The 26,067-nt window shown below is 36.7% G+C and overlaps 1 protein-coding gene across 1 annotated transcript in view; it reads right to left on the reverse strand.

The window, feature by feature from the left end:
• LOC132859030 (xylosyl- and glucuronyltransferase LARGE1-like) overlaps window positions 1-24,747 on the reverse strand; it is a 44,973-nt gene extending 20,226 nt beyond the window's left edge. The window contains exons 1-4 of the mRNA XM_060889593.1: window positions 24,719-24,747; window positions 8,347-8,539; window positions 2,448-2,722; window positions 1,618-1,700 (exon numbers count right to left, since the gene is read on the reverse strand). Of these exons, the coding sequence (XP_060745576.1) occupies window positions 1,618-1,700; window positions 2,448-2,722; window positions 8,347-8,536 (548 nt within the window). The 5' untranslated portion in view covers window positions 8,537-8,539; window positions 24,719-24,747. The remainder of the gene's footprint in view (window positions 1-1,617; window positions 1,701-2,447; window positions 2,723-8,346; window positions 8,540-24,718) is intronic.
• Between the last annotated feature and the right edge of the window lie 1,320 nt (window positions 24,748-26,067).

The following is a 26,067-nucleotide window of genomic DNA, read 5'->3' on the forward strand; positions in this document are numbered from 1 at the left end:
TTTATCCATACACTCCCTGACTTGTCGCCTATCCAAGTTGTAGGAACAACAGATAATAACTTGACTTCTAGTTGATCATTTGGAATCAGAAGTGGCTTATATGAAAGGCAAAGGCCTCTAGATTAAGCTTATTTTACCAAAATAAAATCTTATCATGCCTTGATTTTTAATTATTTAATTAGGACAGAAAGGTGGAGGCTGAAGTATGAGAAGGAGCATCATCCTACTGAAGAATTTGCCCTCTCCTGTGGTATGTAATGTAATGGGCAGCAGGAATGTCTTGATACTTCAGGCTGCTGAAGTTGCCATCCACTCTGCAGATCTCTCGCACACCCCCATACTGAATTTAACCCCAAACCATGATTTTTCCTCCACCAAACCTGACCGTTTTCTGTGTGAATCTTGGGTCCATGGGGGTTCCAATAGGTCTTCTGCAGTATTTGCGATGATTGGGATTCAGTTCAATAGATGATTCATCAAAAAATCAACCTTATGCCACTTTTCCACAATCCATGTTACAATAGATAGAAAACAGGGGGGTTAAGAGGTGGGCGGGGGTAGTAGTATAGCACTTTTTTTTGAGGACTACACCTCTGCTGCTAGCCGATACTATAACTGCTAGCCGATACTATAACTGCTAGCCGATACTATAACTGCTAGCCGATACTATAACTGCTAGCCGATACTATGACTGCTAGCCGCTACTATATCTGCTAGCCGATACTATATCTGCTAGCCGATACTATGACTGCTAGCCGATACTATAACTGCTAGCCGATACTATAACTGTAGCCGATACTATATCTGCTAGCCGATATGATAACTGCTAGCCGATACTATAACTGCGAGCTGATACTATAACTGGAAGCTGATACTATAACTGAAATTTGGTAAATGCTAAAATGTACCGTCAGATTTCTGTTTAAAACTAAATGGTCAATGTGCAGTCATAACCTCCAGATATTTCAAGTCTTTTATAATCTTATGCTATGTAAGCTATGGCACATTAAGTAACCTTACCACATAATCACTATGTTGTTTGAAATGATAATGGTCAGCATCCTGCAAATTCAACAGAAAGAGCATTTATTTTTTCAAACCGTACACAGTTTAATAACACACCACTCTATAGTTGCCTGATTTGTTCTTACAACCCCGTGATATATGTCTCTTACTATATATTTTTCTGTCTCTACGTCTCTCTCTTTACACTGTGGGACTTTGTTTGGGAGAAGAGGAGGAGAAATTGGATGAGAGCTGAAGTTCATGGAGGTTACGTTGCCAGGCAACAGTCTGCCGTTGTGAGAGAAGCATATTCAGATTTGTAAGCAAAGGACAACAACAGGGCCGGCACAGAGAGAGACAGAGAAAAAAAGAGCAGGAGATAGAGACTGTGTGTGTGTGTGCGGGTGTGTGGGTGGGTGAGTGGGTTGGTCTGAATGTTGGAAAGGAGAACTTGCTGATCTGACAAAAAAAGCTGAGACTCTGAAGTGGCCCACAGATTATGGCATGACACCACCTTCGTTTTTGGCTACAGGAGTTAAAAATAAGCCAAAGGATACTTCTATATAAGTATTGGAAGGTGCACTGGGTACCAAATCATGATGAAATCCTTACCTGTGGAACAGCACAGACTTCACCAGGGTCACCACGTCTCTACTGGCATTATACCCGGCACACACTATGGCCATATGAATTGTCTGTAGAGAACAAGAACAAGATTACACAAAAATGAAAAACTCATAAAGTTAGTTTCACTCTTAAGTAAAAGTAAGTAAAATAGTTTCTATAAAGCAGCATTGCATTATTGTAGATCTAACGACCCTAAGTACCAATTTGTTTCTGCAAAGCTCCACTAAAGAGGACACTCATGACTCTTTATACAAATCTCAATAAGATTTTATACAAATTCATATCCTAAACACTTCTTAAATGCTCAGTGCATACATTAGATATCAAAGTCTCATATTTGTCAATAGTTATCCTGCCATGGAATTTTATTGCATTGCTGATAAATAATTACACCAACAAGTATTCATTGATGTATTACTTGATCAAGACTTAAAAGCACTTTTATACTTCACTATGGATAAAGGCGTCTGTCAAATGCTACACCCTTGCTAAATGATTGGCAAATAAATATAGAATATTTATTTATAGAACATCCAATTGGTCAACAACCCTCACAATTGTTTGTGAATGTACAACAATGTGCACTGTGACCACATGGGATCACATGGAATACCGATAGTAAAAATAATTAAAAGACATGAAAAGAAAATCAAAACTATTAAAACATAACAAAAAAACAGTGGACAAAAAAAATTGAGGCTTTGTGAAAGCATGATGTATTGAAGCATGTTTGTTTACTCATGCTCTATGGGGTCTTACAATAAGTATGAATAATAATAATTAGTTAAATCCTGCAGGTCATTACCATGCCTTACCTCACACTTATCCACCACAGGCTGAGACACACAGTCAGAGCTGTTTCCTGGTGAGATTCCTCTCTGAGCCTCTGCATGTCTCGAACCCTCTCTGCCAACATGAGATTGGTTGACATGGCGTCCACTGCCATACTGGTTACCATGGGTGGGGTTCCTGGGTGGCTGACTCAGCTCTTTCCTGAGCACTCGGTTTTCCTCTTCCACCTCCCGTACCCGTAGTTCCAGAGCCAGCGTAGAGGACTGAGGCTCCAGTGGAGACAGAGGCAGCGGCTTCACTGAGGGCAAGAATTTATCAATTTTAAATACTTTGTTTAAAAGCTTTTTAAAATGGTTATAATCATTGTCATTGACATTATCATTGTCATTCAATATACAATAAACATTTAATGGTTTCCAAAGAAGCAGAAACTAAAGAATCTTTGAAGGAATGTTCTGTACAATGTAAATGCCAAAAATATAGTATAAAAAAATAAAGGGCTGTACCAGAAATTTCACTTTTACCATGATCGTAAAACATAATGGTAAATAAAGGCTAGAGGATCCATGTTTTTGTCTTTCAATTTCACACCAAAACACACACACACACACACAATTGCATTCATACAGCAACAAAGTAAATGGGGGTGTAAGCTGTTATTGCTCTTATTGATCATGGTCAGAAGACAGATAGCTTAATGTATGGCATCATCACTCATCTCAGCACTAACTCCCATGTGTAACTTTCCTCAGGGATTGAACAGAGAGTACAGAAAATAGAAAAAAATAATATAGATACTGTGGGTAAAGCCATTTATTACTCTAAGAACATTTTCAATAAACTCCTAATCTACCATTCTTTAACCTGAGGAATGCCTAAAGAAAGCTCTTTTTCTCAGGGTTCCCTGGTGGTCTTAATAGATACTGTACAGTACATAAGCATCATAACAGCTTATAAAGAGGCTGCTTTGGCTGTAATACTAAGCCTAAATTAGATTAATTTACAAATCTGACAACAGAGATCATTTGGGCAGGATATAGCCATTAAAGAAATAGGCAGATACATGATGGACAATGCATAGAAGTGCAAATAAAACCAACATGGTGAATGTGTACTCATAAGTGACATGTAATTGACGTTTGTCTCTTCTTCTTTTGTTGGCTGAGCTTGTACTCAAAGCAGTAAAGATTTTTAGAGTAGCTCTAATATTACGCCTAGCCCCTTTAGTCAACAGAGTGGATGATTCTTTATGAACAGCTCTTACCCACTTGGCCCCGGACACCCACTTTCAATTAAAAACAGATTACTGTTGGTTTGTTTTTTTTTTTTTGATGCGCACAATTAATTTCACATCACAACAAGAGAGGGAGAATTCTAACTGCAGCCATGTCGTGAGAGGTGAAATAAATGCAACAGTAAATTACTTTGGAGCATGCATTGACTAAATGATCCTTGCTACTATGTCCTTTATCACTTTTAGAGGCTCTAATCAATTTGCTGAAGGATTGAGTCTGTGGCTTATATCCAGTCACGCTAAAGTGTGTCCTCATACATACTTATTAGGGGTGTAATGTAATGTCATTATCTGTATTTGGATGTATCTGTATTTGTATCTGTGCAGTGCTCTGTTTTGTATTTGTATCTAATAATACAATATTCTACCAGATTTACCTTTTTAGGTTTGTTACATCCCAGAAAGATAAAAAAAATGACACACTATCAAGAGCTGCTATAACGCAGGCATGCAGTTCTTCTGTGAGTCAAAATGGGGTCCTTTAAATGGCATATCATTATAGTATTGTACATCAGCAATGCATGTACAAGTTTTAGAATAAGTTTAATATCAAATATTTCTTGGAGAAAATTTATTAACTATTTGGAGACCCAGCAGAGGTTTTTCTGTTCTGTGCACACAGCACATGGTCTACATGAGCCTTATGGAGCAGGGACCGTATATATGGAGCATATATCTTTTGTATAGAATAATGGAACAAAAAAAGCCGGCTCAGCAATGTACCTTGAATTACAGGGAGGCAGAGAGCAATCAGAAGCATTGCCAAACCAGCTAGCTGCCATCATGGGAAACCAAGGAGCAGAATCTTAATTATAATCAGTAGCAACTTGTTAATTAATTACCTTACTTTAGTCAAGCATCTTCAGCACTTCATGGGTTATGATAATTTTTTCTAAAGCTTTGTCTGGAATTTCACTTCAGTCACAACCTCTCTGACTGAGCTTAAAAAGAAGTCTTAGTGGACAACTGAGGTCTAGAGGGTTTTCTTGGAACTTAATATTTGAATCACGAATGCCCCAATGCTCCTTGTGCCTTATCCCATCGCACCTTTCACTGTTCAGGTTTATGCATCTGACAGACCACAATGGTCACCACCACACTTCTACAGAGCATGACTATGATAGTGGAAATCACAGACTCAATCACACAGAAGGTTCTGTTTACAGGTGGCTAAGCACCAGTTTCAGTTTTGGTCTTACCACAATAACTAGGCATATATCAAGAGCTCCTTATGTCTCAATCCTTGATAACGCCTCTTCTTGATTTGAATAGCTATTAATAAGTAGATTGGGAGGGGAATAACCAGACATTCCTACCGTGCAGTTCCTACAGAATAACAACATGTCTAAGCCAGGACTTTAAGTGGGCCTGATCTTTTAGTTAATCCTTGTGCCCTTGGCTTGCTTTGTCTGTGTGTGTGGCTCACAGGGTTAAGCTTTTACTTTTAATCCCTGGGGACCACAAAATGAATACTCCACCTATTTGTCCATATCTGTATTCATATTTATTCAGGACACTCAATAAACATTATTCAATCTGAATAATTTACTCACAATAAGTCACAACCCTAATACATATTAAAATAAACTGCTTGATAATGTAATGATAATTAATTAATAGGGTATAATGTTAATAGCAATACTATGAATGTGGTTATGGCTCTTTTTAAGGGAAATTCACTGAACATTATCATTCATGGTGGTGGGGGTAACAAAGTAAATTACTGGATTTATAATGTAACTTCAAAACATGTACAGTATAGTATTAACTCAATACAACTTTGTAAAGACAAAAAAATGTTTTTTTTTGTGGCTCTTTTTTTGTGTATTAATTTCGTCTAAGTAAGATCAATGATGATGCCTCAGTGATTTAGTAAGGTAAAATGACAAAAGAGAAAGATCCATTTAAATCAAACATTTCCAGATTATTGTGTGTTTTTTTATTCCTTATCAAATCCCTTATTTGTAATTTAATTATAGTTATGGTTATTGTTATTGTAACATGGAATAATTAGATTAGCCTTCCATGAGAAAATCAGTAGAATAAAACAATAAAACGTATTTAGTTCAAATTAAATAATGGCCAGTAATATTTGTTACAGTCAGTCCTATAAGCCACATTAGTAAAGCAGCATTTGATTGATTATTTGTCAGTAAATACACATGAATAATTATCTAGTAACATAATTGAATAGTGCAGCCCTGCGATAAATAACTAATACATTAAAGGGTTAAAGAAGTTCTTATTAATAAGCAATAAGGAATTGTGAAATGTGTTGTGTACAGTATGTGCTCATTTCATAAGTACAATAATTCAATTTTCTGATTAAAGGTAGACATTGAGGTCAATCCAGGAAAGAAAGGTGCCATTTATTCTTAATCCATATACAATGGTTTCATTAATTGTAGTAGACCAGTGGGGACATCCATGGCTAAAGTCAGAGTTCTATATTTAAACTATATTAATGCTGGGACACTTCAAGTAGTTTAGAATGTCACCTGAAATCACTGAAATGATTTTCAATTACACTAGAAGAACTTTTTTTTTAAGTTGGATATATTTCTTTATTTACTTTTAGTGGTGCAACTGAGGGAAATCATAATATGAATTCAGGGCCTTTCAATACATGTTCATTTGTATTCAGACATATTTGCCCTGAGCTTTGGGGAGGGGACAGGAGGAAAAGAGCCATGACCTTGGCATAGCATTACATCACTGTTATCTTAATATTATTTCAATATTGAGTCAATGCTCCTTCATGGAAGGGTAAAGCAATTACCTTTTGGCTGCAAGCCAAGATTAAAATGTCTTGGAAAAGGGCAAGGAAAATGATTTTGCATTCTTGTCATGTTGCCAGAGGGTAAACTGACTAAGCAACTGGGCCCAGTGACAGTAAAGACATAAATAAATTGAGTTATGTGTCAAAACACAAAGAGATAAGATTCTAAACTATGTCTCAGCAAATGATAGAACTATGTCCTGTCTTATTATTTGCTAGAGCAGAAGATCTAGAGAGCTGGGCAAATTTCACAATTAATTTGATTAGTTAGAATTAATGATTTTCAATTTTACACAATGATAACACAATGATCCATAAATCCAAGTTTAACCCGTTAGGATAACTGGAAGGAAAAACACTGTGTGGCAAGATAAAAAGGCAGCACTTCACTGAGCACTCAGCTCATAGCAACAGAAGGTTCAAATATGATACAGTATGAAGAGTTCTCAAATTCCAGAACTGATCGTGCATACACTGACATTGGTGGAGCAAAAATGCCAGTGAAATGTTGTTTTACCTAATGTTAGAACATTTATTTATATACCATTCTGAGTTCATGCTAGCTTATTCAGGGACAGGAAATATTATAGATTACATGTAAAGATTACTATTATTGATTACATGTAAAGATTCAAAATCTGATTTGTGACTCTCATTTTTATTAAAGCTGGACAATATAACTTTATGAATGATTCTCTATTAAGATTAGATTTTTTATGCTATTTATGTTTTTATTTCATGAGTGAACTTTTACATTTGTTAAATCTAAAACACTGAATATACAGTTCACTGTTTAGTCAGTGTTTTAGATTTAATACATGAATTTATCATTCATAAAGTTATATTGTCCAGCTTTAATAAAAATGAGAGTCACAAATCAGATTTTGAATCTTTACATGTAATCAATAATAGTAATCTTTACATGTAATCTATAATATTTCCTGTCCCTGAATAAGCTAGCATGAACTCAGAATGGTATATAAATAAATGTTCTAACATTAGGTAAAACAACATTTCACTGGCATTTTTGCTCCACCAATGTCAGTGTATGCACGATCAGTTCTGGAATTAGCAAAAGAACAGAACAGAACAGAAAAAAAACTATATTAGTTAAAAAGGTATAACATAAACCACCATTGAGCTTATGAAAGGATTAAAAAAATTTAAAAAGATTATTCCATCTCAAATTCATAATCAGCCAGAAAAATGAGAGAAAATTAAGGGATTGCATGAATTTTAAACGCAACTAAATTAACAAAGCAAAAAAGAAAATCCTATAGATAAATAATCAGCTGTAATAAGGTTTGTGACCTGACTTTCATCAAAGATTTTATAAGCCAGGGCAGTTAGATGCTTTTGATTCTCCTACACACATCTAATTCAACTCATCAGGTTTAGGAGTGCAAAAAATGCTTGCAGTTTCCTACAATCTGAAATACATGCAAGAGTTAACTTCTAAAAATATGTACATATGGAGAAAACATGCTCAGTAGACATACTCTAATTCATATAATTCTTCAATTTAAAAGTATTTTGTCCTGGATTACTGTTGAGTCTAATGGGTTTGCTTTCTGGGTCACTCTGATTGATGTCGAGCTTTTGGTTACGCAAAGGCACTCTTCTCTCTGTTTAGCTAACAGTGTAAGAACAACAAAGGTCAACCTGCCATATAGTATTATGAAAAGCAAACATTGTTCATAAGGGAATGTTCAGTGTGCTATTCTTTCATGAATTATGTCATACAAGGTTCATTCAGATGGAATTGAGCATATTAAGAAGCAGAGCAGGAGAGAGAAAAACAGAGAAAAGCAGAGGGACATTTTCTTGCAAACAAGCACAGACTTCCTACCTGTGAAGTTGGTAGCAGACAGGTAGAGCCAGGTGAGGGCCGGGATAAAGAGAAGGATCAGGGAGGCTGCCAGGAACTTCCTGCGCCCACGACACATTCCCAGCATCCTCTGCACTGAAGAGAGTGGGCGTTCAGGAGGCTGACAGACCTCTATTTGGGCAGCAGGTGTTAGCCCGTGGGTACATGGCATTGACTGAAATAAAAAGGAGTAAAAGAAGCAAATATTATATGAATTGTACTGGATATATATGGGATCAAGCTTCCAGTATATGGATCAAACTGTATCCTTAGATAAGTGTAATCTTTTTTTTTAAATATTATATCCTTAGCGTAGCTCAACAATTTTAACAACTCATTGTTACATGAATGATTGTCTGCTTAAGTGTTTTCTCTATTTTTTCCAGTTTAAACTATCCTCTGACTCTCTCCAAATGAGCATCTTTCAGTCAATCAGCATTATCATGGTCAATGCATGAGACCTGGCCATATCGAATACAAACATAGCAATAACCTTAGCTAATGAATCACTTCTGTGTATGTTGACATGTTTGACAATACTTGTGTTTGCTGCTTTGTTGATCTGCTTTTGCCATGCATTTAAGTAAGAAATCAAGTTTTCTAGCCAACTATGTTAGTGTTTGATTGCCAAACAGACATCTCTGGTGGACAAATGTCTGTGTAGCATATTAAACATTGTTTAAAATGACAGCACTGCATAGGTAAGATTTTTAGTCCAAGTCTTAGAAGAATGGATGATACATTAAAAAAATTAAATTAACAAACAATTCTCACTGCCTGCATTTTCCTAATTAAGCTTTCTTACACATTTTTTTCTAATTTTTATTTTTCTTCTTTCTGTATAAAATAAACACATGCCAGACAGATGTCTTATTCATTTTAATGAGAAAGCAGGGTTTGGGAATCTGACACACACTGCAATCTCAGATTGTGATGATTTGGTCTGAAGCCAGTTTTACCAATAGTAAACATACATTCTGTAGGATGTATTCAGACTATGAACATAGAATGTACTCGTCATCGACTCTTATAAAAGAAAAGCCTTCAAGCCATCTTTACTAGTAACCCTCAGCTAAAATCAAATCAAAGTAATGTAGAATTTATTCAAACTGCCAAAAATACTTTTCCAATAAGATAAAACAGACATATCAGCAAAAAAAAAACTCACTGAAACATAAGTACATACTGATTTTTCAAAGATTTTTACCACAGTATTGCTTGCATCGGTGTGTAACCCTGAAAACGGTAGACAACTCAAAATGACTGGCACTTCAGGCAGGCAGTTTTTGGTTTCATCCTTTAACCTCCAATTGAAGACACATTTACACTCAGCCCCAGGCAATCTATGGTGACCTGACAAAATGTCAAACAAGTACACAGCGACTTCTACTGCTGCTGTGTTCCTAATGTTCAGACATTCTCTCAGTGGTTCCTCTAGAAACATCAGCCACATCAGTTTTATCATTTTATCTGGTAGAAGTCTACTGTACGTAATTCAACTGACCAAGGTGCATTGGGACGATAGTGAAGGGCTATAAAAGTGAATGACATTGCTATTAATTTTAGAGGAGATGATGAGATTGATGGCAGAAACTAGGCTGACCCAGAAACAGGTGCTCAGGGAATGTAGGGAGATAAATTAAGAAGTGCAGTCAGAATCCAGAACATCAAGAGCAGTGAATAAAAGTACTATAGCTCTATGACTATATACAAGGAGCTAAAAAACTCAATTTAAAGATATTTTGCTGTAAAACAAAACACATTTTGTAAGACAGATATTCTGTCAGTATTGTCACAACTGATTACAGAATAAGGTCTATGCTTCTGGTAAACATCTTAGGCAAGACTGTGTGCTGTAGTACTGTCATGCTATCTGGAAGGTCATCCTTAGACAGCAAAAATGATAGTAGTTCAATTTTGTTTTCATGACTAGCTTGGATCGCCTAGGTCTCTCTGCTGTAGAGGAGAGTGCTGAGGACACGGGCCTGGTAGATGAGCTGTTTGCTGTTCTCTCTCAGGTGCCTGTTCTGCAAAACTCTCCTGCTGGTTATGTCAGCATTCAGGGACAAGGTGACTACATAGTCTAGACTGTCAACCACCTCAAGAGTGTGGCTATTGATGGTGATGGATGGGGCTAGAATGCAGACCTGCTTCATGTCACTACTCACTGTGAAGTCGGATGTTGCACCATTGAAGCAGTCATTTTCTTGTAGAAGGAAGTGAGCAGGTCGGAAGGACAGCCAGTCTTATGTAGCAGCTTGAAAAGCCCACTGCTACTGATCAGGTTACATGCTATTGTTTGGTTACATGCAAGTTTTGCTTTCAGGACTAATGCAACTGGTACAGTATAGAAGATCATGTCCACTGTGGATTGGCCAGTTCTAAAACCACACTGAGTCTCTGGAGAGATACAAAAGGCTATTACTGTGCTATTTCTAGTCTATTATTATGGTCAGCCAGTGACTCGTGGGATTGCTGTGGATAGGGCCGCCTGGAGACTGTCATGCCTTCTTTGAACCATTGTTGCGTCATTTAGCTGTATGGTCTGATCTTTATCAGCAATCATTTGAAAACATCAGCAGGAAGAAATTAGTGTTGGGTCTGTGGTGAACTCAGAATTTCCTCAGGAGCTCTCGGTTGCACTATTATAAACTGTTGTAGTAATGACAGTATATACATTTACATTATTTACTGTCCAGTGTCACCCAAATGAGGACGTGTTCCCTACTGAGCCTGGTGTCTCTCAATGTTTCTTCCTCATATCATCTCAGGGAGCTTTTCCTTGCCACCATTGCCTCCAGCTTGCTCATTACATATAGGGATAGATGTTAAAGATATAGAGTAACTTAATTTTAAACTTTATAATTTTTTTCTGTTTCTATACTTCTGTAAAGCTGCTTTGAGACAATGTGAATTGTTAAAAGCGCTATACAAATAAATTGAATTGAATTATTCTTTGTAGTTGTCTCAGGGTGACATGTTCTAAGACCTTTCCCACTTTGTTGAGAAGGGAGATGCCATGGTAATTGTTTCAGTCACCTGGTCACTATAATGATGATTTTGGTGTTTCTCGTGTCTTGTGGGACATATAATTGCTTAAAGCAGAGGCAGAGTAGCTTGTGGAAGTGTGGAAGCTGTGTGGATTTTACCCACCCTTCAGGATTTCATGTAAATATCCATAGCAGTGATCTTCCTACAAGCAAGACAGTCAATGTCTTTGCTGAGTACTTCCATTGTTGCCAGTGTGTAAAGCTCTTCTATGACTGTCAGATCTGGGAAGGCATCCAGGGAAGCTCTGCTAACTTCTTTCTGGGTTAAATACATCTCAAGATCCGTATTATCCAGCATTATATCTGCTGTCATTGTCGGTGATGGACTTCAGAGTGGCAGTCTTGCTGCCTGCTGGCAGTGTCATTTTTAATGCCCTCAATTATTATTCTTGTATACATTGTTTTTGCAATTTCTGCTGCAAACTGTATGCAGTTGATCCTGTAATTGTTAGTGCATCAATGGGCAGGCAGTTTCCCAGGCTTTGCTTCTTGCAGCTCTCAGGGGATTCCATGTGCTGATGCTGGGATTGTTATTGTATGCCAGCAGAGCTTTCTGTTTTTGTCTCAGTCATTGACTCTATAACCTCCCAGTTGGCCTTATACCAGTAAGCATTTCTGCACTCTGTCTTTCCTAAGGATGTGACAGCAGAAAAGTGGAGATGGGGCCATTTGATCACTGTGTTGCTGTGTTCTTGAGTGAAACCTGATAGAGCATCTATTACACAGCAAATGAAATGCTCCGATTTCTCTGGGTTGGTTATGCCAAAAGAGTTTAATTTGTGGCCAGCCCCTCTTCTTGCAGTGATGTACTGTGAAACAAGCCTCATTTTGCTGACTAATGAGAAGAGTTATGTGTCACAGTCAGCATAATGGTAGCTGTGGGTGAGAATGCCTTCTATGATGCTGTTATGCCATTTGAATTATTTTTTATACAGTATCTGCCACACCCTCTGTTGTACTGGTGGCATACAACATTGCTAGAGTAATCTCTCTTGGATGCTACATGCCAGGGCAGGCAGAAGAGATACCCTAGTCTGCCAAAATGTCAAGATCCTCCTCTAAGCTTTGCTGGTAGAATCCAAAAAAAAAAGATGGAACCAATATATTTGCTGGATATATTGGTACCTGTGCAACTGCAAAAATTACTGGAAGGATGTAGAGTACTCAATCCAAATGGCAAGTGGGACCATGATCATCTAATGCCAAGGGCATACAGCACACCTTGGCACATTGTGCATTTGTTTTTAAGTATTGACGTTTTTCTTATACTAGATTAGCTACGTGACCAGGATAACAAGTTCCATCTAGCTGAGATAAGAGTCCCCAATTGTTCTTCTCTAAAGCTAGCAAGCCCAGTTTTCTTTTTAACTAATAATACTGTCAGGACACTTGATCAGAGAACAGGGCACCAGTTGAAGGTATTACTATGGTCACAAGAATTTAGAAGAGGCCATATGCTAGTGCCCTCCTGCATCCTAAACCAGGCAGAGGTCCAGTTGTGATAACCACATGGATCATAGATGAATCACTTTCTTAGTTAAGGTTGAAATTATCATGGCTCCTTTTTCACAGTTTGACCAAGTAGCTTCACTGAAAAAACACATAGCTTCGATATAGCTGAATGCTACATTTTCCAGGGACAATTACAATATAATAAAATCATTTATCAAAAAAGTAGTTTAGCTGTAATAGTTTGAAATTGACATGTTGTAGTACCCAAACCCTCTAGTTTAGATGATGTTACTATGTTATAGTATGATGTCCTTGTATGTACTACTCTTACTCGTTTATCAGAAATAATGGCCATCCATGCCTATAAAAACATCAAAGTGTCTCCATTCAGGAAACCATTAAAAATTGTAATCAAGGATCCCAGTCTCTGAGAATCCATCCAGGCCCTTATTATCAATCTAGTAAATTCAGTGGTTTTTGCAAGTAACTTTTAAGCCTGATCACCTTCTTAAGACTACTGAATGGTTCTCCCATTTGCTTGATTAGCTCCTAAAACAGGGCCACATGGAAACAGCACAGACTGTATAAAGTAGGTCATGCTGTGCTGTAGTGTTCTAACCAGCATATTAAGCCTGTCACATTTGCTCCAATACAAAGCTTCCACCATGTGAGGTAATTGAAGAAGTCTATTAATCTCTTAATCTCACAATAGATAGAAGGAGAGACTGTGTGGTTTTCCTGGCTTCAAAGAGCAGTTCTGTCAGTTGACCAGAAAGTAACTATCAGAAATGAAGAGCCTCCACTCAGGTTCTTCTCCAGCAACTGAGGATGAGAGACTTCTCTCTCCATCTCATCATGGCGCTTTTTCTCCATTTCTCTCTCTCTGACCCCTATTCTGTGAATCTCCACCCTCATCCTCATCTCTTCACCAAGCGGAGCCAATTATTCTGTAAAGCACACTCTGATGCTATGCTGCGGAAAATTGAGTCTGGCTCGTCCAGAGAAAACATATTGATTAGAGATGTAAAGTGGTTCATTTTTCATTAGCTTACTTAGACATTTATTAACATGCTATAGAATGTTTTAACCAAAATCATGTTGGCATAAAGAGGATTAGGTTACTCATTTAGCCAAAACCTACCCAAAATTTTGGATATTAAAATAGTACTTTATAGAAAAACGGTTTATCGTCTATGGTTAAGAATGCAATAGATATCTTTATATTGAGTGATTAGCCATTATGTTTTAAGTTGCAGTATCATACGAATTTTATATGACATACCCTTAAATTCAACAGTCTACCTCATGCAGGATTGTAATGGGATTCATATACATTTACACAGGAATTATTTGCAAGTCTCCTCTATAATAAAATTTATGCATCTGGATGGTTTGGAATTAGTGAATGGGTTATCATTAGATATGAATCTGTAGGTTTGTCTTACACATTGTGATAGAATCCTATTATTGCATACAAAATTATTTACTGGAACAAACAATCATTATATTGTAGCACATGCAAATGTAAAGTCAGATTACCATTATGATAGCCCATTAAATGAGACTGCAAGTTTGCAACTTTTTTGATGGAGTTTTCCTTTTAATATCACAACAGAGTTGAGGCAGAATTGATTTACCAATCAAAGATACCTATCTGTATAAGGCTATAATGTAAATAAAAGGAGACAGAGCAAGTGAGAATTGTTGCTCTTTGTATAAACAACAAAAATAATGAACACTTCTGCCAAGCATGTATTTATTTCTAGACCACATGTAGGTCAATTAACACTCATTTGTGTTCCATTAAATTCCTTAAATTAACAATAGAATGCTTTTATACAATAGCTCCATAATTGTGTGTAAAAATGTCAGAAATGGTTAGTGACCTAATATTTTGCTACTGGCTTTTATATATGGCTCTAAAACACTCCAACACTCCTGCACGTAGAATTATTTGCAATATAGGAGGATTATTATTTGTTAATTAACTATAAAATTCTAACATTTCACTATTAAAATGCGCCTGCATGACATGCAAAGTAAAAATAAAACTTTCAATGCAACTGATCATAAGAGTCCATCAGAGGACATGCTACCATATTCTTGACGAAACAACGCACAATCAGGAATGTAAAACATTTGATAGGTGGGAAAATAATGCAATGTGAAACATCTGAACTAAATGAAAAATGTAAAAAAATATTAAATGTACTGTAGGTACAGAGTAAATAAAATAGGTATGAAAATAAACAAGAATAGGTGAAATAATCTAATTTCCTCTTTCTAATTCCATCTGTAGCATCTACCAAATTTTCTACATACAAATTCTCCAAAAAGAGCTAAAGATATTGCATGAAATTTGACCTAAGGATTCTACACACTTAGTGAATGTAGGAAATGTAACTTTTATTAAAACTGAAGCACATAAAAGGACAAATATTAACTTAAAAAGCTTTGACAGGATCAAAATTCTGATCAATTTTAAATCCTTTAGCCATCTGTTGAACAGTCTGCATTTTCCCTGCTTCTGTTACAGACAACAAAATCAAAGCAAAGAGAAGCAAATTATGGCAGTTTACTGCTGCAATGGTGAAAGCTGTAAATGAGACAGACTGATTACTAAATAAAAATGTCTGAATTAATCCAAACTTTAAACAAGTTCAGAATGCTAAAACAAAATATATGTGCCCTTCACCCACTAAATACCAAATCAGGAAAAAATTTGTTCATTTATCATCGATCCCGAGCCATCATAGATCTCAGAGAGGCTAGAACAGTGAGATGTATGTCAAAGCTGTGATCTCTATAGAACCCTCCTAAGAGTGAATATTATCTGTCAGTCATACCCCATCTATAAACAAGGTTAGCAACACCATCATAGATACAGTCTGTCAACAAAAATCCCGAATATGCATTGGCACTGAGGCATCCCACACACACACACACACACACACACTACAAAAGCTTGTCTATCCTTGTAAGGACAAAATGAACTATTGAGAGGTTGAGAGTATACGGTTGATATTATGCTGTGCACTTCATTTTTGTGATTGTAAATTTTATTGCAATTTCCTTTTCTCAACATAAAGCATTTTTTTTTTGCATTCTTTTTCTGCATCTCTGTATTTGATTTCTGTTTTAATGCTTTACTGTTTTTGTCCCTTTTTCCACTCTGTACCAGTTGTGGCAGTGCTCCAGACCCAATTTAGATTCTGAGGTTTCCCCAGGACTTGATCCTCCATATGTGTCCACCAGTTTTTTATGTACTACAGTGTGCCTGTTGCTCTTGTCAATGGTGGAGATTTCTGTATGTTTTTGTATGATCATTCCGTTTTGGGACTGCTTAGTGCTCTGTGGGGTTATGTGCCTGTAATCAATTTGTGGATCCATGGCACAGTGTTCCATTTTTGACTGGTGACCAGCTGTACAGGCTGTGTGGAACATGTACCTATGTAGGCCTTCAGTGGTATTATTTTTTTAGTGTTTTTTTCTTTTTATTCTTGGTAGTTTAAGTTTTTTTTTTGTTTGTTTGTTTGTTTTTGTCAAGTTCTTCTTCCACTTCTTCTTTTTCTTCCTTTTCTTCTTCTTCTTCTTCTTCTTCTTCTTATTATTATTATTATTATTATTATAATTATTATTATTATTATTATTATTATTATTATTATCATATGCATCTTATTCTTCTTGTACTTTTAGCTTTTCCCATTAGTGGTCACCACAGGGAATCATCTGTTTAAATCTAACTGAACCCTTGGCATCCTCTACATGCTATTTATGCTATAACATTCATTGCCCCAAGCATCACACTTCCTCTGCCAGTTTGCATCCTGGTGCCATGCCTTCATCAGGTAAGTGACACACACATGCCTGGACTTTCACTTGATGTAAAAGAATGTGATTATTCAGTCCAGACCACCATTTTTCATGGCACAGAACTAATGTGCACGTGCTTACTGTGGGCACTTTCAGCAGTGGATAAGCTGTGCTTGGAGACTCTAACCGGTCTGTTTCTATGCAGTTCCATACACAGCAGGCTGCTATGCATGGTGTTTTCTCAAGTTGTCCTTAACTGGAACACTTTTCACTGGACCCTGGTTTGTACTATCCACTGCATACCAGAAACAAAGGAAATTGTCCTTTTCGAAATTGCCCAGATCCTTATTCTTGCTTATTTTTCTGCTTGCAACACAACTGACAACAGCCGACTGTCCTTTCACTCTTGTTCAACGTTACAGGATAATCGTATTCATTAAGTGGTTTAACTGGCTCTATCTATCTATCTATCTATCTATCTATCTATCTATCTATCTATCTATCTATCTATCTATCTATCTATCTATCCAGTTGAAAACACAAGTTTATACATACACTGTATAAAAAAGGCACATGACGTTTTCTTCTCACTCTCTGACATAAAATCACACTGAACCTTTCCCGTTTTAGGTTAGTTAGTATTACCAAAATGAATTTGCTATTTGCTACATCAGAAACTTTCTTTAAAGTTTACATTTCCTTAGTAATTGGTAGCATTGCCTTTAAATAGTATGACTTGTGCCAAACGTCCTTCACAAGCTTCTCACAATAGTTGGAATTTTGGCCCATTCCTCCTGACAGAACAGATGTAACTGAGTCAGGTTTGTAGGCTGCCTTGCTCGCACATGCATTTTCAACTCTGCCCACAAATTTTCTATAGGATTGAGATCAGGACCAAAACATTGACTTTGTTGTACTTAAGCCACTTTGAAACTAATTTGGTGGTACGCTTAGGGTCATTGTCCATTTGGAAAACCCATTTGCACCTAAGCGTTAACTTCCTGGCTGATGTCCTGTGATATTGCTTTAATATTTCTACATAATGTTCTTTCCTCATGAGGAAATCTATTTTGTGAAGTGCACCAGTCCTCCTGCAGCAAAACACCCCCACAACATGATGCTGCCACCCCCGTACTTTACAGTTGGGATGGTGTTCTCAAGCGTGCAAGCTTCCCCCATTTTCCTCCAAATGTAATGATGGACATTATGGCCAAACAGTTAAATTTTAGATTCATCAGACCACTGGACATGTTTCCAAATATGAAGGTCTTTGTCCTTTTGTGCATCTGCAAACTGTAATTTGGCTTTTTTATGTTGCTTTTAAAGTAATGACTTCTTCCTCTCTGAAAGTTTCCTTCCTTTAGCCCATGTCGGTACAGGACTCGTTTCACTGTGCATAATGACACTCTATTACCAGCTTCAGCCAGCATCTTTTTCAAGATGTTTTGCTTTTGTTCTGGGGTTGATACACACATTTCGCACCCCCATCTCCTTCCTGAGCGGAATGATGGCTGGACATTCCCATGGTGTTTATAGTTGCTTTGTCTTGTATAGTAGTATAGTGTTATTTATGTATGTACTTTTGAGAGTCACAAACAGCTGGAACACACTTGGCCAATGAACCTGATTCTGATTCTGGGTATATTTGTTAGCACAGATGAACATGGCACCTTCAGGCATCTGGAAATTGTACCCAAGGATGAACCAGAGTTGTGGAGGTCCATAATTCTCTTCCTTTTGTAATTTGATAGTGTTATATTTTATTCTTGTATTTAATGAATAAATTAGCTGATGGTTAGGTCATATTCAAGGAGCTGGTCATGCCGAAATTGTGACACTTCCAAAAGCAGGACTCACACAGCTACTTGGAAGACTATAAAGGTTATATTTAAGGTCTTGATTTGTTATTTTTGAGGCAGCTCAATTTGTCTCTTATAAGCAGACTAAACAACGTTTATTACAAAACATTTAGTGTGTCATTGTTTCATATCAGGTTCTTATCAGGTTCTGCAAGAGTCAAAAGTACCTTCAACAAATTCAGGTACAAATATATAGTTGCTTAGGTTAGAAACTTTTGACTTGCTTTTTCCTTAAACTTTTTATGGCAAAAGGTACGTGATTTACAATGAGCTAAAATTTAGACCTGTTTTATTTTTGATAATTCACATTGATTCTGTGGTAAAAATTCACTTCTTTAAATTCACCTGTAGGAAAATTAGACTTTCATTGTGAGTTTCTGCACAAGGATTACAAAGAATTTTGCTCATAACTGTACCTGAGTGATAAAGGGAAATCAAGTGTAGTGATGGAACAAACTAATCAATTTGTAGTCATATTACAGTGCAGTGGGCCACAGCAACAGCAGAGCCCATTATGATTTATAGGCTATCAAATGCCACATTAAAACTCATTCCACTTATGCAAATCGTTCTCTTGGAAATGACACATAGGTCTACTTGACTCCTTAATAAAAAAATATTAGCACATTACACATCTGAAGCGTGCACACCCAGTGAATGACCCATCTCATTTTGCATTGTCTTAAAAATGTACACTTACACATGCAGGCTGAAATATGAGTCCACAATTTTTGTTGAACTAAATAAATTAGATCATGTTCTATAAGAGTCTTTGATATTAATATGCTGTGTAAAAATGAAGCAGTCCTCATGGCTATAAAAAACTTCTTACCAATGAGCCATGTGACCACCGGAGTGAGAATAAGTGAGTAACAAGAAAAATACAGATAAAATAAATTACATAAGTCAGTTTGAGAGAGAAGAAACATATAATCAGATAAAGAAAGTTTCTAAAAAGAGAGATTTTCGCTTAACTTTAAGAAGGCATTTATACTGTATGTCCTCAAGTTACATATAAGCTCAAAAAATCCAGAAAAGTTAATGATATTTTTTTATTTTTATATGTAAAATATTCAGTGAAAAGACAGGATTTAAACAGTGGCAGTGTGAACACAGTGTGACCACATACTAAGTTCTAAGGAGTTAACCTATGCAATATCATTCAGCTCCAGCTCTAACAAATTGCAGAAGCCATGCCAATGAACACACACTCATTCACAATCATAGAAATTGCTAGAAGAAATTGATTAAGCTTCCCTGAGTGAAAATGACTCTAATTTGGCAGAAAGGATAAAAATGTCTCCTAGCCCTACTTACAGCAATTATATATTATATATACTGTATATTAGCAGTCATTGCTCATGCTCATGTGTGTCTTTGTGATATCATGACTTTACTGTAAAGGAAAATAAGCAAGATCAATGGGACACCTCTTCACCTAACATTGAAAGAGAAAATAGTCAAAACCTGAACTCATAGTCGTTGCTACCAACCAGATGCTCTGAACTGTGATTTGTTGAAAGGTCACACGCACAGAGAAATTAGATTTGTGACACTGAATGCCCCACTGGCAACATGACATCAGACACATCTGACTCATTCAACCAACTAGAGGGAAAAAACAGAACCCATTTATAATACACCCTTTGTGGTTTTGTTCCATTTTGGATTCATTTACATTTTAACCATTCATCTTTCAGAAATGCTTTATCAGGTTCGGTATACTGCATTTTAAATGAAAAGAAAGCAGCCTTTTTACAATATACATTATAAGCCCATATTCCTTTAAATGTATAAATCTTTAGAAATCTTTATCAGAACAAGATTAGCAACTAATCAGATCTGTATTATTCCTATCGTTTTAATATGTAGTATGAATGGATGGATGGATGGATGGATGGATGGATGGATGGATGGATAGATGGATAGATAGATAGATAGATAGATAGATAGATAGATAGATAGATAGATAGATAGATAGATAGATAGATAGATAGATAGATAGATAGATAGATAGATAGATTACCCAGTCAATATGATTTAATATACCAACCTCTACAAAGTGAATCTCTAATATTAACCAATTAACTAAGCTCTTGATTAATTTATTGATCTTTAGTGACCACATTCTGGTCAAGCTCACAGTGTATCCAGAACCACACAGGATCACAGGAACAATGGGTCAAGGCAATCCTTGATGGTATGGCAGTTCATTTCAGAACTTTCAATTTAGTGAGCCAATCCACCTACATCATATATCATGTTTTAAAAGGTGTGAGGATACTGGAGGACCTATAGGATACCCATATAGTCACAGGATAGAACAAGCTAAATGCCACACAGTAACTGGAGTTCAGGATCAAATCCAAGACCCTGTAGCTCTAAGTAGCAATGCTACCCACTGTACCAACAGGTCCTCACCTTGGTAAATGGCAGGACAAGGTTATGTAGGTTTTATACAGAAAGAAAGTTCTACATTATTGAGAAAGGAACATATATTTCAGTGTTTTCAATTACTGTACTAAGGAGACTACTGTACAAAGTTACCCTTGAAAGTCATGTAGTCTGAAATAGCTTGTGTGATGCACACTGTGATAAGATTCCATCAAGAATAAAGCCACATAGAAAGTAAGTATTCTGCTGAGACTGAGTCATTCAGTGTGTGTACCTTGACTCCTCAGTTCTCTGAGTGACTCATGTTGGATCACAGTTAGATTAAAATGTGTGTGCCTACTGTGCCTGCATTGAATTTATTTAGCTACAATTGCTACGCTTATTGCTTATATCTTTTGCTCTACACAGACTTCAATGTCTTTTCCACAGCACTAAATACAAGTACACCAACTGAATAACTTAGTTGGGGAAAAGAAAATGAGTACTGGAAAAGAAAAAAGGACACAAAATACGGCATATGCGGTGGACTTCAAAAGTTTTGGTCAAAATCCAGGTTTTAGTAATATAAAAACGAATCAAGATAAATCATGTCAGATAGTTTCCCCCCTTTACTGTGATATAGCAACCAACTAAATACAAGTAAAAAAAAAAAAAACAAGTAATGTATGGAGCTGCTTCTCAGATGGGACTGGGGCTCTAATCAAGATAGAGGGAATCATGGATAGCTCCAAGTAGCAATCTGTATTGGCACAAAATCTGCAAAGCTCTGTTAGACAGCTAAAGAATAAATGTTCCTTATAATATAATGACAAACCTAAAGCACAAAGCCATCTCAATAAGCTTACGAATAATTGCTGGGTGCTGTTTTACAAGCAAATGGTGCTTTAACAAAGTATAAGTAAGCTACTTTTTTCGCAAGCTTGTTTTTTCTTTTTTTAAGTTATTTTTATCTTGGTTATCTAAAAACAGGGTGTGTTGACTTTCTTCATCCTCTTTGTGGTATTTGAAAGTAAACAAATAAGGTAAAATAAGGTGAATCATATCTATTGGTAAAATTTTAAATCTTTGGGTGTTGGTACTGTAGCTTTTTGCAGAACTGCAAAGACAAAGCTTTTCTTACTGCTGGATGCTAACACATTCCCAACTCTGTGAGTCACTGTGCTATGAGGCTGGGAGAAACGTAAACACATATTTGGAGAGTCGGCGCCCGCATAAGAGTGTAAAACAGCAGGCAATCATGCAGTGCAACTGAAGAAAAAAAAACTGGGACACAAGTGCTTGAATGCTTGCCCGTGTGTCTAAGAGTAAGAATGTAAGAGTCTATTCCTGTGCAGTGGAGTCAGCACTGTGTAAATGCAACACTAAGGCAAAATATCAAATGCAGCATACACAAAATAGCATCAGGACAAAGTGTTGGGATTTTCGTTTCCCCAAAAGTCTGTGGTTCAATTTACCTAATTATTTATAGAACTATTAATTAATTCATCTTCATTCATAGTTTTATTTTATCCTGGTCAGAGCCACAGTGGATATGGAGCACATCCCAATGTACTAGACGCAAACAGTATTATACCGTAGATGGGATATCAATACATCAGAATCACACACACACACACACACACACACACACAGTGAATATTTGGCTTTTTTTTTTTTTTGGAAGGTGGGAAGAAATTAACCTAAGAACCGATAATAAACCTACACAGCATGGTTAGAACATGCTAAACACCAAAACACACTGAAGACCCTGTGATCTGTGATATGACACCAGCACATATTTCTCCTTAATAACCAAAAAGAAAAAATCAAAGGTTGTGGGAAAATAACTCAGGGAGGTCATGACAACTAAAGGAGGAAATAAGGTCATAGAAGTAGAACATTCATTTAATTCCTCAGCTACAATTAGAGTCTTTAGGGAGCATGATACTTCTCTCAGAGTGAGGGAGAAAATGAAGAGAGAACTTTAAACACATAGATGATGTTCAGCTTGACCCAGCACACAGGCACTGGTTCATCTTAAGGGCTATTTAAACACCAAAATTATCCATGCAAATCTCTTGACCTCGATCTGGTCATTCTGATATTGAACTTGGAAGGAACAGCAAGCTGTCTTGTTGATAAGTAGGGTATGGAAATAAGGCTATAATTGTGTTAAAGCATTCACATTAAATAGATTTTATACATAAAAAATAATTTTAGATTCCCTCAAATTTAACTAGGTCAACAATTATTTCACAAGCCAAAATGTGACCTTCACTGTGGCACTAAATTAGACATCATACATAAAATATTCTGGAGACATACTGGACATCTGCTTAGGGCATTTATTTATTATATTTGCAAAGAACTGCAACTTCTTTAGGTTTTGGAGCGTAATCAAAGTGACGGGTCTATCTCGTTTGCACTAATTATGTAAATATTTGAATAATGTCAAACTGAACACACACAATTTTTTTCAAAGACTTTCATTCACCCAAAATGTTGTAAGCCTACTTCTGCAACAGAGCTAACTATAGCTAACTATAATATTCCTCCATTTTTAAATACAGGCATGTGTATATTCATGTGTACATTCATTGTTTGTTTTGATATATTGATACATGATACATGACCATAATATTAGGATTTTCTAATAATAGAATATATGTGTACAATATTTGTATATTTGTCATTCAGAAACATAATTTTATGTTGTTTTTAGGAATAAATGTTGATGGAAAAATAAATAAGTAGTCATAAATCTGATCCAAAATCAGCATATTACAAATACACAGAAGAGTTAGAAAATATCAGTGCTTTTAGGATACTTTTAGGGTAGCATTAGGACTGTGACATCATATATCATTGATTTCTTTCAAAAGTGGACCTGAATGTAAGCATCAACGGAAAGAAGATCATTTAAGAAAAATGTAAGAACTCAAAAGAGTTCATGTTCAACATGAAACTTTTGTTAAGTTCAAAACTTCTTAATTTACTTCACTCAGAAAGCTTTCCTAACAGCATGTTGTTCACTGTGCTGTATATATGAACAATATGCATGTAAGATTATTTAATGTATGCTAACCAATTTTTGAATACTATCCATTACTTTTCAAATCTTATATATACTTAGATATTTATATACAACACAGTATATAGTTGTATGTTGGTCCATGCTTAAATAAATGCAAATATTAAGATATGGGGAAATAGTCCAATACTGCAGACCAAAATTACTGAAAGAAGAAGCTTTTAGCATTTATGCTGCTTTTAGATGACTCCAGAGATGTTGCAAAACCACAGGAATGCCCCAATAACAGACATTTAAAATTGTGACTTTCCTGTTCCAACTAACTTACAGTTTTAATCATATGTTTCTTTAACTATTTAAATTAAAAATGAATACTATACTTTTAATTGTACTTTGTCCATTTAGTATACATTTGTACATTTTTATTTATAAAGCATCTTATAAAGCATCAATTGCCTTGGGTAGCCCTATGAAATATGCTATTTAATTTGCATTAAACTTTGCATGCTCTGTATATACATTTGCGTGTGTGTGTGTGTGTGTGTGTGTGTGTGTGTGTGTGTGTGTGTGTGTGTGTGTGTGTGTGTGTGTGTTTGTGTGTGTGTGTGTATTTTTGTGTGGTGTGTGTGTGTTTGAGAGAGAGAGAGAGAGAGAGAGAGAGAGAGAGAGAGAGGAAGAGGGAGCGAGAGAGAGAGGCGCCACATATAGCTTTGCTTCGTCGTATATAAATATCTTCAGTTCAGTTTAGCAATAGGGTGCAGCAAAAGTCTGTTTACCTTGCGAGCTGACACGCTCCGTTTGGCAGTCACGGCAAACCGTTGGGGTGGATTGTGTGTGTGTGTGTGTGTGTGTGTGTGTGTGTGTGTGTGTGTGTGTGTGTGTGTGTGTGTGTGTGTGTGTGTGTTAGTAACGTGTGAATCTCTGCGTCAGAACCCGCGGTGGTGGACAGCTCCGCTTCGGCACCGGTTCAGCACGCGGACGGGAGACGCGTCAGGGTTTCTGTCGACGGTGCAGCTCTAAGAAAAAGCCCTCACAGAGCGCTGAACACACACCGAAATCCTGTAGTCTGGTTGTCAAGACCCAGATAAATAACCAAGATCGTAGAGAAGGCTTTGCCACTCTTTACACCCTGTTAGAGTGAGATGATCGTGAATGATCGTTGTGTTCCAGGTCTTGTGCGCCTTGCCTTTATGTTGTGTGCGATGCCCCGTGATTTGCACCGTAAATCGCACAGTGCGTTCACTTTAAAAGAGACAGAGTCGTTAAATGTTTGTTGTTGAGATTTTAAGTCATGTGGTCTATAATCGTCAATAAATGTGGCCGTGTTCACACTTAGGCGATGCCCATCTGAAATCAGAGAGCCCCTGAACTGATTTAATCTTCACATTAAACCTGTTTCTGAAGAAACCGGATTATGACTCTCTCTTGACCCTTAATAAAGGTCTCAATCTACAACACCATCTCGTCCCACCCAGAACGTTATCCAGAGCGATTTCCAGCTTGAAAAATGTTGACAGGAGGCGAAATCCGAGTAAGTTCAGAAGAAGCCTTCAAAATCACGTATGTCTTATTTGACACCAGCTACATCCGCCATCCTGGCTAGAAAAACTAATAATACTAATAATAATAATAAAGAACTGACAGAGTTATCATAACTTCCCTACAGTCGTGTATCATCCACTGACGGACTTTACTGACGTGTTTAGGATATTTTCCTAAATAAACACGTGTAAACCTAACGATTTAATCTCTTTATAAATTACAACATAAGGACACAATCAGGACGCTGTTTCAATGGCCAGCGGTGTTAAATAAAGCTAATCCGTGCCATAGCGCTGTCCATAGTGCTGAACGTCTTTCTCAAACACACGCTGACAGATCAACACACATCGCCGACAAAGTTGCACAAATTCCGCATTAAAGCAAGAAATGCGATCATTGAAATTCCGCTCTCGTTCCGCTTGTCATTCACAGTCCCAACACAGAAAGCGTGTGTGTGTTCATTTTAAATACTGAGGTCGAATCCTGATTCATCCACAGCGCCAGAAATTAGTCAAGTGCGATGTTTCTGCTCGGCAGAACGCTTCCTTATTCATTGATCATCATCAGAGGCTTGGTCTGACCG

This window comes from Tachysurus vachellii, chromosome 16 (genome assembly GCF_030014155.1).
Source record: "Tachysurus vachellii isolate PV-2020 chromosome 16, HZAU_Pvac_v1, whole genome shotgun sequence".
Taxonomy (NCBI): Eukaryota; Metazoa; Chordata; class Actinopteri; order Siluriformes; family Bagridae; genus Tachysurus; species Tachysurus vachellii.